Source organism: Sinohyriopsis cumingii, unplaced genomic scaffold (assembly GCF_028554795.1).
Source record: "Sinohyriopsis cumingii isolate HCF-2022 unplaced genomic scaffold, ASM2855479v2 utg000957l, whole genome shotgun sequence".
Taxonomy (NCBI): Eukaryota; Metazoa; Mollusca; class Bivalvia; order Unionida; family Unionidae; genus Sinohyriopsis; species Sinohyriopsis cumingii.
Window position 1 is genome coordinate 1,607,173 of NW_028315947.1, and position 18,437 is coordinate 1,625,609.

General features: G+C 33.1%; 1 protein-coding gene across 3 annotated transcripts in view; it reads left to right on the plus strand.

Moving 5' to 3' along the window:
* LOC149772959 (beta-1,3-galactosyl-O-glycosyl-glycoprotein beta-1,6-N-acetylglucosaminyltransferase-like) overlaps nt 1-13,509 on the plus strand; it is a 32,231-nt gene extending 18,722 nt beyond the window's left edge. For all 3 annotated transcript variants that reach the window (XM_089947081.1, XM_089947079.1, XM_089947080.1), the window contains 2 exons: nt 1,088-1,314; nt 12,906-13,509. In XM_089947081.1, the coding sequence (XP_089803207.1) occupies nt 1,088-1,314; nt 12,906-13,210 (532 nt within the window). In that variant the 3' untranslated portion in view covers nt 13,211-13,509. The remainder of the gene's footprint in view (nt 1-1,087; nt 1,315-12,905) is intronic.
* Nucleotides 13,510-18,437: the final 4,928 nt, after the last annotated feature.

Sequence of the window (18,437 nt, forward strand, 5' to 3'; positions counted from 1 at the left end):
TAAAACATGATTATATAGTCTTCTACATGACCCCAGGTTGCAATTATCATTTTCTAAAACTAACATTACCTAATGGAATATAACCTTCATGGTTATACTTAGAAATCTGTTACTAAAATTATAATATAAAATGTGTAGAAAACAACCCGGCAATTCAAAGTTCAAGATTCAGATTGTGATAAACATGTTTATTATAAAAGCCAAAATCAAAAATTCAGTTCAGGTAGAAAATTAACTTGACTTTGGACAAGGTCAAGCACAACATAAAAAATCAGATTATCAATAGCATGTAATGAAATTTAAAAAAAATAAGAAACTAACAGACAGACATTGTAAATTGAATATGCATAATCCTTTCGAAAACTCTTCTGCTCTCTGTTTCACAAACGCAAAGGTTCAGACAGACACAGACACTTTGGTGTAAATGGCGCTAACTTTTCCAAAAAGTTCTCTCTGTAACACACACACACACACACACACACACACACATACACACACACACACACACACACACACACACACACACACACACGAGTGTGGTGATTTTCAACAACTGGAAACCAATATTAACTTCAGTACATTGTAATCTGCCCAAAGGCACTGCGCTTAAATGAAAAAAATAAAACACACATTCTAACTGCATAGGTGTAGTGACCATGGCGGTAAAAATGTATTTATCAGTCTACAATAGCTAATGAAGACACCATATTAGTATCAAAGACACCATACTAGTATCAAACTAATGAATGAATCTTTGGCCAAATAATACGCAATCTGACATTTATAGCTCTGAAAACACCAGATAATTCTGTCTGACATAGTTTTCAGAGCCTAAACTGAGTGATTTTGTCTGAATCGATACTCCGGTTATAGGTCATCAAAATGTTATCAAACGTGTCTGCCTAATGTTACTTTTCTCTTATGCCCAGTATATGTTGACTGTATTTAACAAAAGACTCAGGTTTGGGTCTAGACTTTACTACTCATATATTTATATCGTACATAAAGATGCAAATAGGACCTTGCATGACATAACTGATTCTGTCGTTTTAATCCAATTCTACCTGCTATGACTTGTTTTCTGTAGTAAATGGCATCATCGATGGGAACACGCAGGAACACCGCCACATAATATCCGTCCTTTCAAAGGGGGTGTCCACATTGTGGCAAACAGAGACTTCGTTGATTTCATCATAAATAATCACGTAGCACAGGATGTCTACAACTGGACCAAAAATACCACAATACCTGATGAGATTTTTTTTAATACCATGAACCATAATTCCCAGCTTGGAATCAGAGGGCAATATAATGGTATGTTATTTAGTTATAATTCTTCTATGTAACGGGACTGTCTTAGCTTGGAGATAACGAATCGCAAACGTTGACCGTTTTAGTCTTATGTGAATTGTTTTCTTTTCTGGTCCAGGGAACACACATTAATACTGGATAAATCGTCGTTAAATAGAAATACGCATCTTTGCTTGTGCTCTTGTATGTATGCACTTACATGTATTTTTGTTTTTGAATGTGTCTTAATTGATGATGTTAACTTTCGTCAAGTGTGCAGAAATATAAAGACATTACCTATAAATAACGTGACCAATGCAATATGCGTTCAAAGTACGGTGTAAAATTGTCACGTGCGCTTGTATGGAACTTTTCATATATAATTTCAATACATGGATTTCATATGGGTAAATACGAGTTAGTTAATATGCATAATCAAATGCAATGATAAATTCAGTGTTCTGATAACTACAGTTTATAATAAAGTGGTCTGAATTTGTTACTTTTCGAATGTTGTGTTGAACATGTTGTCCAAGAATGAGCATGAATTTTAAATATAATCTGAACGTTGGACAATTTTGACTTACCTACACAACAGAATGATTCTAGCTTTCAGTCTTTTCTAATCTTTGATGGCATGAATAGATTCTTTCTAAAGTATATTATATAAGCGTAGGATTTTTTGTCTTGATTTCTTCTTTTGTGCTGAACTTCTTTAATAACAATAGGTCTTATTTACGGCCTTCATTTGTTCCATGATAAGCAAATTTATGCTAGGAAAGAAATACAGATCTTCATATGTGAATTTATATTTTCAGAGCTTGTATTTTTGTTCCTTGACCTACATTTATTGTCTTAGATAAATATGCATTTTAATTATTATTCAGTATATTGAACAGAAGGAAATACCACTTTATGCCATCAGTTTGAGTCAAAACTTGAATCGAACTGAAAAATAAAGACCCATTTTCTTGAATGAAAAGTTTTATTTACTTTTCTGGCCAAACTTGCATAATTTTGACTTAAACATATAACAGTTAAAATTAGATACACACATATAAAAAGACAAATTATAAACTAAACAATAAAAACTTACAAACTGATCCCATAATTCTTTGAAATTTGGATCGGAGGAGGGGCGAACCAGCGGAACGACCAGATATTTCAGCAGAGTCGGACATGATAAGAAATAATGTGGACATTAAGTTTGACTATGTTCATTCATTATCTTATTTTAAAGGATATTGGTTTTCAATACATATACGATGTCGTAAATAACTGACAAAAAGTTACCACCATCAACTAAATGTACTTTTATATAAATGAACAACAACGGCATTGTACAGATATATACGGTAATAATTTTCTATTTTATTTTATTAAATCATTATAATATTTAAATTTGGATGTAAATTGCCTAAACAGTATTATATTATGTATTATTCAGAACTTATTACTTCAATGATTTTGCTTGGGTCCAAAAGGTTAAATAGCTTAAACGTCATATTGTGAAGGACAATCTTTCAAGTGTGTTTATGGTTTTGAGGTACGGGGTATGTTTTATGTTTATAAGGTCACTAAGAGAATGTATTCAAGACATTTCATAGACATTAAAAATATATTTATCTATTAACTGCACACACTTGCACACCATAGTCGACTCGTTGCTAGTAGGAGAAGGTAATAATGCTATGAGCTGAAATTGATTCAGATTGCAAATGATGTGGATATTGGGGCACCGTAAGGGAATAATCTGTATCATCTGTAATTTTAATTAATAGAAACGTGACATTGACCAATGCAAATAATTATCATCCAGTTGAATAATTAAAAAACGTAGCATAATATCTTGACTATTGACAACAATTTAGCTTACTATAGCAAGGTGTCCGTTCATGTAGACGAACATGGTCACCAAATCATTACACATTCACGAGCTTAGATCTGAGCAAAAGATAATTATCAGGATTTGCTTTTAGTTTCTATGGAAACTACTAGGCAGGAAAATAGGTTTTGGTAAAGTGAAAGTCCGACTACGTTTATCGAATAAACTCGGATTTAAAATTGATAAAAATTACGTTCGATATATTGATATCACAGATCATCACATGTAAACATAATGGACAACACTATAACGGAATGTGAGATTTCCGATGATGTTTATTGTACTAGATGAAACATTTACACAGGAAGTAAGACATTATTCATATGTGTGTTTCATCAAAATATATTATCGAAAGGTACATATCGATAGATATCTACCGATAGGAGGAGATTTAAGCCACCAGAAAGGGCAAAGGAGAAATAAAACCGCCTCAATGTTCTCCAAAGACAAAATCAATTTGTATGTCATATAAACTGTTATTTTAAAATTTGTATTGTTTCGCTTCAGACAGAAGTGATTAGTCGAAGGTCGTTCTCATAGATCCAATCATACTGTCACTCCCATTTAATTTGTTTTTGTTTTCGTCTGTCATTTTAGTTATTACTGTTAAATCAGTCGCTATTTGCAAATATGATAATGTATTAATAATTTAATTATCGTTATTTTCAACTTTTTTACAGGATACTTAAAGTTGAAAACTTTCAATCCTGTTTTGCGAGAATTTCATAAAACTGTTATAGTAGGATTCTCGACAAAAAAAAGCCCTTTCATATCGCTCTTTCGAAAACATTTCGTTTAATTCTTCAATATTTTGACTTTCTGCTTATCAATTGTCTTGTTTGCTTTCGTTTGCTTTCTTTATCTCCCTGCATCTGTTATACTAGATGATTAAATTCCTCGTGACTTATTTGACAATCGCGTATTGCTTTACTCACCACAGTATCAACCTACCTTTGCTTAAGTTGAGAATCTTATTGCATTTTCTTTGTTTCAAGTCTTGATTGCATACTAACCTTTGTTTTTACAACCTTATGTAATAACGCTGCAGCAAAACAATTTTTTTATAGAAAGTTTATAATTCCTGCTGTTTTTCTTGAAAGTACGAAAATAGGAACTGCTATACCAATACCAGTGGAAGAAATTGCCATGCTATCTCCCATCCAGTTCAAATTTTTTAAATTGTTTAGTACATTTTCTTACCCATTTGTAATGTTAGATCTTATTTTTAGTGTTTCTTTCTCCATAAAGAATCACGAATATGATGCACTTGTCATTTTGCCTAAAACATACATGTACTAAATATACAGTCTTCTACTATACCCATCTCCGCTTTAGACACAGGTTTCGTTTTTATCTTTTAGATTTATCAGACATTTGTATTTTTGTGTTTTCGCACATATGTTCGCTTTCTTTGCTAGTGGTTTTAAGATCGGAACATATTTATCCTCATTATGTCCACTGACGCTGCTTTATGTAATTTGTCTGGAAACATCCGTTGATCTATCAAGTTATGAAATAATAAAATGGCTGTATAAAATCGGCCGGACCTAGGGTAGTCTAAAGCACTCGCCTTTATTATCGATCACTGCCATCTCACAAATGTCCGCGTGAGTGTTGGTTTCGACCATTGTGGATATGCGCGAAAGCTCCCAGATGCTTCACGTGGGTCGGTTAATGTTACTACCGGGGTTTTACACGGGTTCTACCTCCACCAGTTATACTGGCGGCAATTTTTGTTGTTGTTTTTGTTGAGTTTAATTATAGTGGCGTGCGCACAATTGTGCATGTGACACTTTTTTTCTGACACTACCGCAGCCTGCTAGTTGTTCCTGGGGAAGGGAATGGTGCCACATCCCCCAGGCTTTTATGGGTTCAAGGAACCCTGCTAGTTTGGCCTCAATCTGTGGGTACATAGAGGTCCCTTACAGTTGAATGGTTGACTGTCACTGGTGGGAAGGAGAGCACGGGGACGGTCCTGGTTGCTTCACATCGCTGGTTTCTTGTTCCATTTGTCTGGTGTTTCTTGCGGTTTTTTTAAATTATTTTTTCTTCTTTTCTTTCTTCTTCAAAATGTTCTAAAAAGGGGGGGGGGCGTTCTATGCTGTGTATAGAGGTTGTTAGTAGAAATCATATTTGAAGAGAGATTTTCAAGGTTATTATGGTATTACTAGTCGAGGTGTTTAGTGTGTGCTTCCTATGCTATGTTATTTATGAGTTTTTAGATATTGCCTCTTTAAGTTATTTATTTATTAATGTTTTTAGACATTTCATGTTATTTATACTTTATTTAGCAAGAGACCTGAGTCGTTAAGGACATCTAGGACCGGAATCCTAGCTGATTACTCAGTTATTTAAGGACATCTAGGACATCCGATTTTGCGGTTTCCTTAGTTTTTTATAAAATTGAATGATATGTTATGGGTTTTTATGTGGGGCTTCTAAATTTATTTAGCTAGTTACTGGATCTTTTGGTTTTGTTGGGATAGTAATTATATTTTGTTCCCAAGTCCTGCTGAGTCTATGAATTTATTTATATCTTTATATGCTGATTGTTTATTTTTATTAGAGTCCATAAGTAACTCTGGGTATGTGTGTTGTGATCCAAACTCTTTTTGGTTTTTGATAAATATTTTCCTAGCGGGTTGATATTTTGCATGGCGGTCATGCATAGCCTATGAGAAATGGCGTAAACCAAACTCAACAACAACAATAAAACTTGGAATAAAGAAACTTTATGATTTCTTCAATACAGTTCTTCGCTGGTAAAAATACTGACCTCTTAAATATTTTGTTACTTTGATATACCCGATTGGATGAATTGAATATAATTAGTGCTGCTGTGAAAGTTAGCGTCTATTACATCACTTTCGCTCTTCTCTTACATCGATTGTTTCTTCCCCTTAGATCTCGTGAGCTAATTTCGTATATCGTTTTCATGAATCTCTTACGCAGCTTTCATTCTTTTCTTATTTCGCTTTGGCTTCTCTCTCATATCGCGCAGGCTTTATCTTACAAACAGTCAAACAAATGGTTTTCAGGTTCTTTAACAAACATTATTGTCTTTGGCTTATCTGATATTGCAGTTGTTATAGCATAACTCCTAAAGTTAATCAATTTAAGACATTCCTATTACTACAATTGTATGACCTATCGATTATAACATTTTGTTTGTGTTTCAAACTGTTCATGTCATTTTCTCCCTATTATATCATTGCTTCGGTTATTGCTCTTTAAAACGTTTTCTGCCATAGTATTTTACAAAATCTTGAGAATGTTTCCAGGATGATTTCCAAGTCGATCTCTTTGCTCTCCAAGTTGAACTATATCTCTCTCTCTCTCTCTCTCTCTCTCTCTCTCTCTTATTGCGAGGTTACATTCTCTGTTGATTTGTCAACCAAAATTTCTTCTAGGTTTAATTTCACGAACATGTCGACATGTCGGCTTTACTCTCTGTTCTCCGTTTATTTGCAACAAAATTGCCAGTTAACGCTAGTATACTTCTAAAGCTAGTGGTAAATTATTATTCACCGTGTCTTACCTAACAATTGTAACTTGATGTCATTTGTCATTTTAAATTGATGTGAAATATGAAAGCAATACATATTTGGTAAAAACATTACAACATTAATATAAAATAATGACAAAGTAAGACATGCTTTAGAGGAAACAAAACTAAGATCGTCACTGAGTTTTATAAAACTAGTTTTTTCTGCAAACGTTTCTATATAATAAAATCTGGAGTAAAATTTCAATAATGGACTTCATTAAATAAAGATATAAAGACAGCATTAAAATTGTACAATTGATGAAACAAAATATAACGCTAGATATGACGTCAACATACTGGGTGTTCCATCTGTTGATTTTCAGACGATAGCTAAAGTTAGAAAAACGTAAACCAGACCAGAAAATGTCGATGAAGGAGATCTCGATAACAAACACCTTATTCCGTGCGTATCGTTTGAATTTTCGGATGCAAACCAGCTTGATAAACGATTTCAGTCATCAAACCATAGATGCATCAAAGTTTGTGATACCTGATCTGAAAATAATAAATACAATCAAAGAGAGAAATTGCAGAACAAAGTAAAATAATAAAGGCTTTAAAACTGTTAAGTTTAATGTTGTTAAGATTTTGAACCAAATAGTAGCTTGCTTCTATCATTATTGTCTTTGCTCATCACACTTCCTTCGTATTGTATAAATGGTTTAACTATGTAACACAATATCAGCATTTCCTACAATAGTCATCGTTTAGAAAATATACATAACTTTCATAACACAATAGCATTTCCTACAATAGTCATCAATTAGAAAATATACATATTTTTCATAACACAATGGCAGCATTTCCTACAATAGTCATCAATTAGAAAATATACATAACTTTCATAACACAATAACAGCATTTCCTACAATAGTCATCAATAAGAAAATATACGTAACTTTCAAAACACAATAGCAGCATTTCCTACAATAGCCATCAATTAGAAGTTTTACATAATTTTCACACCGTCATGTAAGCGTCACAAAGTTTGAGGGCAGGCGATTTTTGAACTTTATCTTTAATGGAGCAATTTGCAAGGTTTTATTATTACATTTATTGCTTTGTATTTGAACATTATTATTTGGGTATGTAGTATTACTGTGTTCCAGGAAGTATCTACCTTACACTAGCAGTCGCGCTTTTATACATGTGTTTAATTTATATCATTACATTTTTTATATTAATGTGCTTACATGTTATACAATTTACACTTAATATAGACATAGTCATTGCAAACATAAATAAAGAAACTACTGAAAATATATAATTCCATTTCATTTCTTCTCTCAATTCCCTTCTCTGAGATTCAAGTAAATTATAAATTTGAGGCAAATTCCTTATTACATATATTAATCCTATTATTGCTATATCTGCAAATGAATTTGATATTTCGTTGACTTCCGATTTACTAAACTCTCCTGCATGCTTTAAACGATTTGTGTTCATATTTTTTTCTGAGCTTATTGTGGTGAATGTGTTTTTAGATTTTTTTGTGTTCCATTTTCAATACTAATGTTTTACATTCCAGTTTGTATTTTCGTCTTATTAGCTTTGTTCCACTTTCATCCTGTGATTGTCATTGCAATGTTGTAGAAAACGTAATTAATTTTGAAGTTCATTATAATGCGTTTAAATGGTCTACAATGACCGATTGCAGTGGTAGGAAATTCAATGTGCTTTGATAATCCTGTTTACAGTGAAAATGATTATGTTTAACAAACTGAATCATTAATTGATAACCATATTTGGTCAATACAATAACATATTTAAATATGGATTCGAAATATTTGAAAATTAAAACAATATAACAATTAATCATTTAAACATCAGGGACAAAATATCATCTTATAATGAAATGAGCGGATAAATAATACCAATTTCTTAAAAGGGTCCGTCAAGCATAGTGGCGTCACCTGACTCTATAGCTACAACAAAGGAAAAAGTAAAGTTCCAAAGTCTTTGATTTGGATAAGAGAATTAAATACAAGCACAGAACAGAAATGAGGTTCCTATAAATATAATGATTCACGAATTAAACAAAAATGAAACAGTCGATTAAACAGTCATCAACAGACTGTCAATATAAACCTATGCTGATAGAGAATTATAACAGACAAGAGAAATTTTTAATGATTTTAGTAAAGAACAAAGTAAAAATTTTAAAATACAAAAGAAGCTCGACAAAGATATTATTTTCAACAAAGAATTTTTAACAAATTATTTTCTTTCAAAAAGGATTGAAAATTAAAATTTTTCATAAATGCTGTGCACTGTTAAAACAAAACATCAATTGAATGAGACTCTGAAATTATGACATATATGTACAGATAGTAATCTAATGTCTTACAATAAGTAAAGAAAAGATTGAGAAGCAACAAACTTTGTGAAAGTCAACAAATATTTTATTTCCCTGGAATACAAAGAAAAACCATAAAAAGAACTTAAGGTATCGCGATATTAATTCCAAATAATCCTAGAATTAAGAACACAAGTCCTAATGAATATGGTTCTGAATAAACGGTTGTAAAATTCAGAAAACAATAATCTCACTCTAGAAGTGTTAATGTGCCCTTGGTGGCATATGTCATGCTAATGTGCTGACAGCCTTTTGTTGAATCACAGTAACAGATTGCAAGAATATATCCTTATTTGAAAATTCACGTCTAAGTCTCTATTTTCTGGAATATTATTTTTGAGAACTTCGTATTTCCAGAGAAGGATATGGAATGAAACAAATTTAATAAATAAATGCTACCCCAAATGAATTACCGGACACAACAGTAACACACCTGATTTTGCTCAGATATTAAAGCACGAATACATAATTCTCCAGTAACAAGATTATACAGTCATCGGCCTGACCTCAGGTCACATTTAGCACGTTCTAAACAAAACTATTATCTAATGGACATTTTCTGAAAGGCCCAAATTGTTTTCCAGATAAACTTGAATTTATAATTAGAACGTATGTTACTAAAAGTATAGTAAAGAAAACGGGAAACACAATATCCTTGACTAGCGCAAGATAAATGTTCACTTCTATTAATAATAATCCTAATATTAAACCCATGCTGATGGAGAAAATATGCCGTAGTTGTTTACATAATAAAAAGGATATCAATGATTCAGTTCAGGTAGGAAATGAACTTCATTTTAGACAAAATCAAGTCCAAAATAAACATCTATCAATCCATAGCATATAATAAAATAAAAAAAAACTAAAAAATATAACTAACAAACAACGTAAATTAATTATACAGTACAGTACAATTAACATATAGCAAGAAACCATAAGCTACAAAACGCAAAAAATAATGGAAAGGACACAACTATTTAGTTATTTAAAAGACATAGAAAAGAAATGTTGATAGAATCATATTAAAGTTGGGTAAGATGTTAGCAAACATTTATCATTACAACAAAAAATATAAAACAAATGTGTGAGAAAAAAGCAACAAACACTGCTACGACATTTGTAGGTATAGATATGTTATCAGCATATCCTAGCTAAAGCATACAAAAGTTTATACAAGTTGTAAGAGGGTGAATCGTATTCAAACACGCGAGTGTTTCGAATTTAACGAAGAAATCGTCAATCGATTCTTCCCTTTGATTTACTCGCGGCATGTTTATCTGCACAATACGGTGGTCAGCAATTGGTCGTCCATTCCCTCCAGGATTGGAACTTGAGTCATCTCTCTCAGCTGTTCTAGCCGCTACTCATTCCATTTCGAGAGCGAGAGCGATTTCTCTTTCCTTTTGGGTCATTCGTCGTTCTGTTTCATTCTCAGCCGCTCGTCGTTCTGCCTTTCTATCTTTCGTAGCAGTTTATATCATGGCCATCACTTTCTGCTATTTTTCTTTCTGCATCTCTTACCCTCTCCTTCGTAGCCGCTTCTATCTTGGCCAGCTCTTTCTGGGTTTCTCATTCTGCTTCTCTCTCTGCCTTTCATTATTTAACTCGCACTGCAATGAACGCTGAAAGTCGGTCCCCATCGTAACCGAAGTATTCCAATGCCAACGACGCGATACTCTTTTATCATCCGTCTTTCAGTCGCCATTGTAAAATAAAACTATCAAAAAGTGAAACCTTGCTTCAACTTACTAGTCAATTAACAGATGCTATAAAATCTTATCAACGAAATACTTTCTCGTTTCCAACGACAGACTTGCCTCAGGTAAGATATCCCAACCGAGATTTGTTTCACTACTCCTGGAAGTAAACGAAATTAAACAATCTTGCAAAATGTAAACATACACAATACACAGAATGGAAACCCTCTCTGAATTTTTTAATAATACTTACAAATAATAAATCATTGCTCGTAAAGATGATATTTATGTCTATTTCAAATTCCCGGATGATGCACCCACTTGGTAATGTTGTCTCCTAGGGTATTAGGAGGACATAGAATTTAAAATTTGAAATAGATGGACATATAGCTCCTAGACTCCAGTCAGCAAAGGCGACGATCTAGGGGTGGGTGGGGTAAAATACAAAAAATATAATGTGACGAATAACTATTTAATAACATATCTAAATATTCAAACAACACAAGTAAATTTCCACAATTTCTCCATTCGGTCGACCTATTTAATCTGCCAATTTCATTATATGTTGTGCAATGTGAGAGTGTTTCAACCTGTCCCTACTACTTGACTCATCTGTATTATTTCCCTTTCCTTGACTTGTACTCCAGTACCCCTTCCATCCATCGACCACATCCGTCATCCTTCCACGTTTTCCGGTCGTCTGCCTTCAAACTTCTGCCTCCGTTATTCTAACCGGTCCCGTGACCTCTATAACAACTTCTCCCTACTTCGTCACCTTTGGTTGGCGCTCGCTCTAACACGAACAACTCCAAAACAGCACCGAAAGGTTTCCAGTAAAAAATTAAGGAACGTGTGGTCTAGTATCCATTTCGACTTAGACAATCTCAGAATTTCACTCAACCTTTCATCATCATAATGGTAATTAAACATTTGGTCATGCATACACTCACATCGATATATTATATACGCTCTTGAACGATACAATAAGGATAACGATGAAATACATACACACACATTCATGCATACACACATCTATCTATATATCAATATTCTTTCCAACTTCGTCATGCTCGGATCAGTTACCCGCCAATCAGGTATTCACGTCAGTATATTTTCACTCAAATGGCTCAATTTAATTGATTTTGCAAATATTTCAAATATAATTTTCTCTTCTTATTGCATGATCATAGCTAAATTTTAAAGTATAATAATGGTTCAAGATGTTGAGATGTTCATGTCTGACAAAACGGAATTTAATGTTTTATTGTTAAATTAAATTGCTATTTTAGCTTCACAGAGGCAGGTTAACCATTTTAATGTGATAAAATGAATTTCAAGGCAATTACAGTGTGATTTACTAGTTACCTATATAATAATAATAATAATAATAATAATATAAGATCCATCATTTATTTATTGCAAATTTTGTATGTTCTTTATCGTAGAGGCGTCGACAAACGACATTACCGTTTACACTTATTGCTGATAGTATTTCTTATGTTTGCAGTCGCTCCTCTGCTCCGACTTTCGCAGTATTTTGTCATTGTTACATACCGTGTATGAAAGGAAGTTTTATAATTTATATTTCTATATTTTATTGTTTCATTTTTGTTTTCTAAATTATTTTTTGTATTTCTTTCGTTTTATAAAGTTAAAATTATACAGACAAACCAAACCGAAGTAACATTTGTTTTAGACCAGTAGATCTGACGTTAGAGAAATATTGAAAAAATATCAAATATAGAATTGACGTACTGACTCAGAAGAACACAGTTAACTTTGTATTATCTAGGTCACTATGCCTTTAATTTTTTCAAAACGATTTATTGTGTAAAAGGTTGTATAGTGACCCAAGACACATCATTTCTATACTACTGAACCAAATATGTGTGTGTGTATTTGTCTGTTTTTCATTAAGCACTGTTGTCACTTTCAACCTTTTGATACAACGCTATCTTCTCCATCATACAGCGACTAACGCCTTTGACTGCACCCATAAAATATATACAAATCTGCACTTCAAACGAGATCTCTTCATATCTGTTTGATATTGTTAAGGATCGAATTTTAAACTGTAAAAGAACGAATGATCATTTTTTTTATTGTAATGTTTTCTTTTGCATTTTCCAGGATCAATAGCACCTCATGAAATCAGGTACTTCAGCCGTATCAAAATTTGGACAGAGAGTCTCGGCGCTGATTGTCATGGGAAGCTTGTTCATGGTATATGCATATTTGGCATCGGAGATCTTCCGCTTCTAATGACAAAAGAGGAATTCATCTTCAACAAATTCCATTGGGACTTCCAGAGTTTTACCCTAGACTGTATTGAAGAGCTGTATTTTAATACAACTAGAGACGAATACTTAGGTATTAAGGACTTTAACACGTCTGTGTATGAAACAGCAGATATTGTGAAATACACAATAAGATAAAATTTTGGACATTTGGGGATTCATTGTTTTGCAACTGAGAGACGATATAATCTAGCTTTGAAGCCTAATCATTCCGAGTGACTGTATCAGTTTATTTTCAATTTATGTATATCTAGAAACCTACTAGCTATGAGATATACAAATGTACATTCCACATGTAATTCATCACGAATCCTTACATGTTTTGACTTTATAATCTTAGCCACCATAATACGTTATTGCATGATCCATTTTTATCCTCTATTCATCTTACTATAACAGCATACAAAATATGATGTGCATTACAAACGTTCTGAATATTTTGTTTTACATTGTTTGTTTTTGCCCATGACATAAATTTATGCCTCAACCCTTAATGCCAGTTGACAAAATAACGTTGCATAAAATGTTCTGAAAAGTATACTGATACGTCATACGAGTGTGATGAAACGAAAACTATGCAATGGTGAATGTTTTCTCGTTACTTCATAGACGCAGCGCATCGCGTTTTGCTAGGTAGTGGTTGTACACCAACGGTTTTATGATCGGGCATTGTGATTGACCAAGAAAGGCGTGTAGAAATCAAGCGGCTTCTGCACAATAAATGTCAAACTAACTTCGAGTATCAATAATATATTTTGTGTTTGCAAAGTTTGAGACAAATCATTAAAATAGGGACAGTAGAGTTCAAGTTCATCCTCACAAAATAATAGATATTGGTGCACTGTGATTTAAAAAATTAGAAAATCGTTCTTATGTCTTAAGTAGTATCAGGAAACAATGCAATAATATAGATGTTGCATTTTATATATTTATGTTAGGACCTGCTTATCTATATTATGTATCTATATATGTAGTAATTATGCATATTATGTGAATTTGTTAACACAGATCATAGTATACAGACAGACAGGAAACTGTACAACCCCAAAAACTAGAGACACGTGGTAAATTAGATATATCATAAACAAAAGGGTATGGAATAAAACTGAGAGGTAAGATACAACCAGTGAAACAAAACAAACCCATCAGCAAAACTAGACAAGAAGAGTTGCGAAATCGAAGAGATTATGAAGAATAGAATTGAAGTAGCAATGGTTACTGTTAGAGCAGAATGACGCGGAAGAAAGCAACGAAATAGTTCTGAATCTATACAACATAAACTTCGTTTGTAACATGATGCACACTCTTGCCAAATATTGGAAGTAATTGAGAAAGATGATGAACTTCGTTGCATCGATCTTTACCAACAGGAATACATAAAGAAAACAAAGGAAATCCTCCTAAATCAAGCCTGGTTGATCTCGAGACTGTTCGTAATTAAATTATATTCACATGGATTTAATGAATGGTCCCATATCCTATCTAGAAGACATTAATAGTCTCTGCAAATGACAAATGAGAAAAGCCTAGGATTTTATGGTGTCACAGTATCACTCATGATGGATGGGAAAGGTCCTTAAATATTTGTATCGTATTTATGTCCATATTCTAAAAATGTAATATGAATTTGAAGCAAGCAAACAGCAAACTGAAATTCAGTCCTGAATACATACTTAATCAAGAATGGAACGAATTACTTTAATTGGACCTTAACTGCTGAATTATTTTAGGGAATAATCCAATTCTTACCCGTTCCTTCGAAATTAGAGAAATGACGAATTTCTTTAATCTAAGGCAAATCCAGAAATATACCAGTAATTAAATTTCAGGTGATCTCAGCTGCCAAATCCTTCGAAACGGGTGCTTTATAAACTGCATTTTATCATCTGTTGGTTGAAATGGAATAAAGAGAAATCTAAAATAAAACCACACATTGAAATAAAATGCAACTATCGGGGAAGTTGAAAGATAGTAAACTTTTATTCATTAATAGATGGTTTAAAACTTGTAAATTATATCTGGGAAATATAAAGGAAAAAGTCTATGGCAAATTGCGGTAACTGATTTTTATCAGCTATTCTTTTCGAGAACAGATTTTGTTTATTCCATAATAGAGAATCTTAATAAATTTGGAATAGATTTTTTTGTTCTCATAATTTTATTAATCAATTCAGGCTAATTCACATGAATATTTTTCAACATTTTCCGTTGCTTAACCGTAGCATAAAATAAAATGGTAGGCACAAGTGCATCTAAGAAAATGGGATTTGAGAATGGTATCATTTATGTTATTGATATGATTGATACAAATTGTTCCCATAATATGGTATTGTTTTACAAACCTTAAACAGTACCTTTTCCCTTAGCTCTAGCATCGTATATTTTTAAAGCATACAAGCGGCAACAAAAGTTGGCAAAGAAAATATAATTTAAATTGGAGTTATTGTTTATATATAGATATGTCGGCACATCCTATAGACAAACGTGAGAGCGGGATTTTAACGCCGATGTGCAAACGTAATTACAAATGATGAAAAACCAACCTTCACATCTTGCTTTTAGTAATATAGCAGTAAAGATATGCATCAATATTTTAGAGTTCCATTAAAAATCATGAAGTGCCCAATTCTTCCATGGATGATATGGAAGATTTCACATAAAATGCTGTTCCCTCTGTACCTGCTGAAACAATGCCTCATTATTTCTGGCATTGTCACATATGCCAGGCATTGGTAACTGTCATGTTACTATGGATAAAGAGAACGTGCAGTAACACCACAAACTTAGCGTTCGGAAAGGAGGGTTTATTACTCTGAAACGACAATAAAACTAAGTATGATGAAGTAATACATTTACTAAAGTTGTATTTAAAGCATTGATTAATAAATGCAGTTGCTAAATATGATAGGTATATTTTAAAAGAAAATTACTTATATTTCATTATAATGTTTAACAACTTTAAGCATATAAAAATGGCTAAATGGCTAAAGGGAAACGATCCATGGTAATAGCTATGAAATACACAGCTGATGGAATAATTTTATGTTCATGATACTATTGGTGTGTCAAGAAAAATATTTTAATTTGCTTTTGATTGAGTCCCTTATCTTTGATCTTTACTTCATATATATAATATTTCACACACTTTAACTGTGCATGTGACCTTGATCAGGTTTTAAAAAATCTTATTAAATTTGAAAATACATACTGATGAAGTATGTGTTTTCCCTTGGTACGTGTGTTCATGCACGCATTGGGTTCCCTCTTCTATTACTGTTTTTTTTTTTTAAATTTTATTTCTTTTAATTTAATTCGTTCTATTTTTATTAAACACTAGAGCCCATGTATATTTTAAATGTTTATTAAAAGTAACCTGTATTTACAACCACAAACAAAACTATTTAGATCTGCACAATTCATTTGTAAAAAGTGCAACATTTGAAAGGTGCTTTTTTAATTTATCTACATAAAAGGTAACGTTTCTAACTGATCTTTATCACATATCAAACACCAAACCTTTTAAACTATATATAAATTCTTCCTGGGAGTAACAAAACATTGGTCCCAAAGACAGACACCATGGATAGTTATCTTCATTGGGTAACAAAACTGAACTTTAAAAAATAACTTCAAGATATTTACAGCTGGCTAGAAGTTTCTAAGCACTGAGGCATAAGATCAAATAAGACAGGACATCAAAGATACTTTCTAATGACACTTGTTAAGCTTTATGTAATTCCAAGGTGTGAGTGATAGTTCTTCATATGTGTAATATGTAATTCTAAGGTGTGAGTGAGAGTTCTCTTCATATACTTATGTGTGTAACGTTTGCCCTTTCCAGTTTTAATCAACAAAGACACCGTTTCTATTGGACCAATGCCATATGCATGATAGCCAGCAAAACCATGACCAAGCATGAGAAACTGCCTTTGATCAACAAATACACCGTTTCTATTGGACCAATGTCAGATGCATGATAGCCTGCAAAATCTTGACCAAGCATGAGAAAGTGCCTTCGATGACGATACAGATTAGCACAAGAAAGAAGTTAAATCATTAAAGACTTTTAACTTCGTCAGTAGTATATAGGGATACCCTTGCGACAAGGGGACTTTAATGTTAAAATAGGGAGGTTGTACCCTGGCGACAATGGAAATTTAACATGGGGAAATTTTTTATGACTTATGGCGACAAGGGGAATTCAACATGGAGAGCACAGGATAGGCATTATAGCGACAAGGGGAATTGAACATGGGGAATACAGGACCGGCACGAAAGCGACAAGGGGAATTTAACATGAGGAAATTTTATATGGAATATAGCGACAAGGGGAATTTAACATGGGGAAATTGAACATGGATGGGACTGTATAGCGTCAAGGGAAATTGAACATGGGAGATGGATAGAACACAGACAATAGACAACATACATTTTTTAAAAAAAAAGAAAAAGAAATTAGGCATCAAAGTTAATTTCTTTTCGAGGCATATGAATGGCCCTGAAAAGGGCCTTTGGTTTCTTCTTCTTCTATTTCCTCCACTTCTTCCACCAAGTTCTCACTTTTTCCATCATTCCTTTCTTCTTCTTCTCTGGCATCCAGTCAGGATGGCTCAATGCTCGGAACTTCTCTTGGACTTTGATCCAGTTGCTATTGAGCCTGTCAAACTCTTCTATTTTCTTCTTGTTTTCTCGTTCTTTTCTCTCTTTTGTCCAGTTGTCTTCGATCTTCTTAACTTCTTCTCTCATCACTTTCATCATCTGTTCTCCAGCTTTCTTCACCTGACTTACTCCCCATTTCATGAATGACCACTGACTCCATGCCAGAATGTCTTCCAGGAAGCACCTTACTCTTGTGAGATGATCTATGTCCTCCTTCAGTGATCCCACTCTCACATAGGGAGGATGAATCAAGCCTCTCAATCTCTTTTTCTCCTCTTCCATCATCCCTTCTATCAACTCTTTTGCTTCCTTTAGACTATTATCATAGTCCAGACACTTTTCTAACTTAAATTCTTTCTCTATCTTTTCCATTACAAACGTAACATCTAATATCCAGTAATAGATACCTATTAAATGATTCAGCAACTCCGTTGCAGCCACCATCTTTGCTTGAGTTATTTCGTAGAATAGCGCGAAGGACGAACGCTGTAAGTTCTTATATGAAAAGCACGGACGTGAAGGAAAACATCACTTACTTTTCTCTTCTCGTATTCTCTACTATCCACACAGTGATGGCTAGATAAATAACATAACCATAAAAAATTCACACACGGAAGCAGCATAAACATAACCAAAATATACTATCCACACACGGGAAGCAGCAAAATCAAACCTAAAATATACTATCCAAATACCCCGAAGCAGC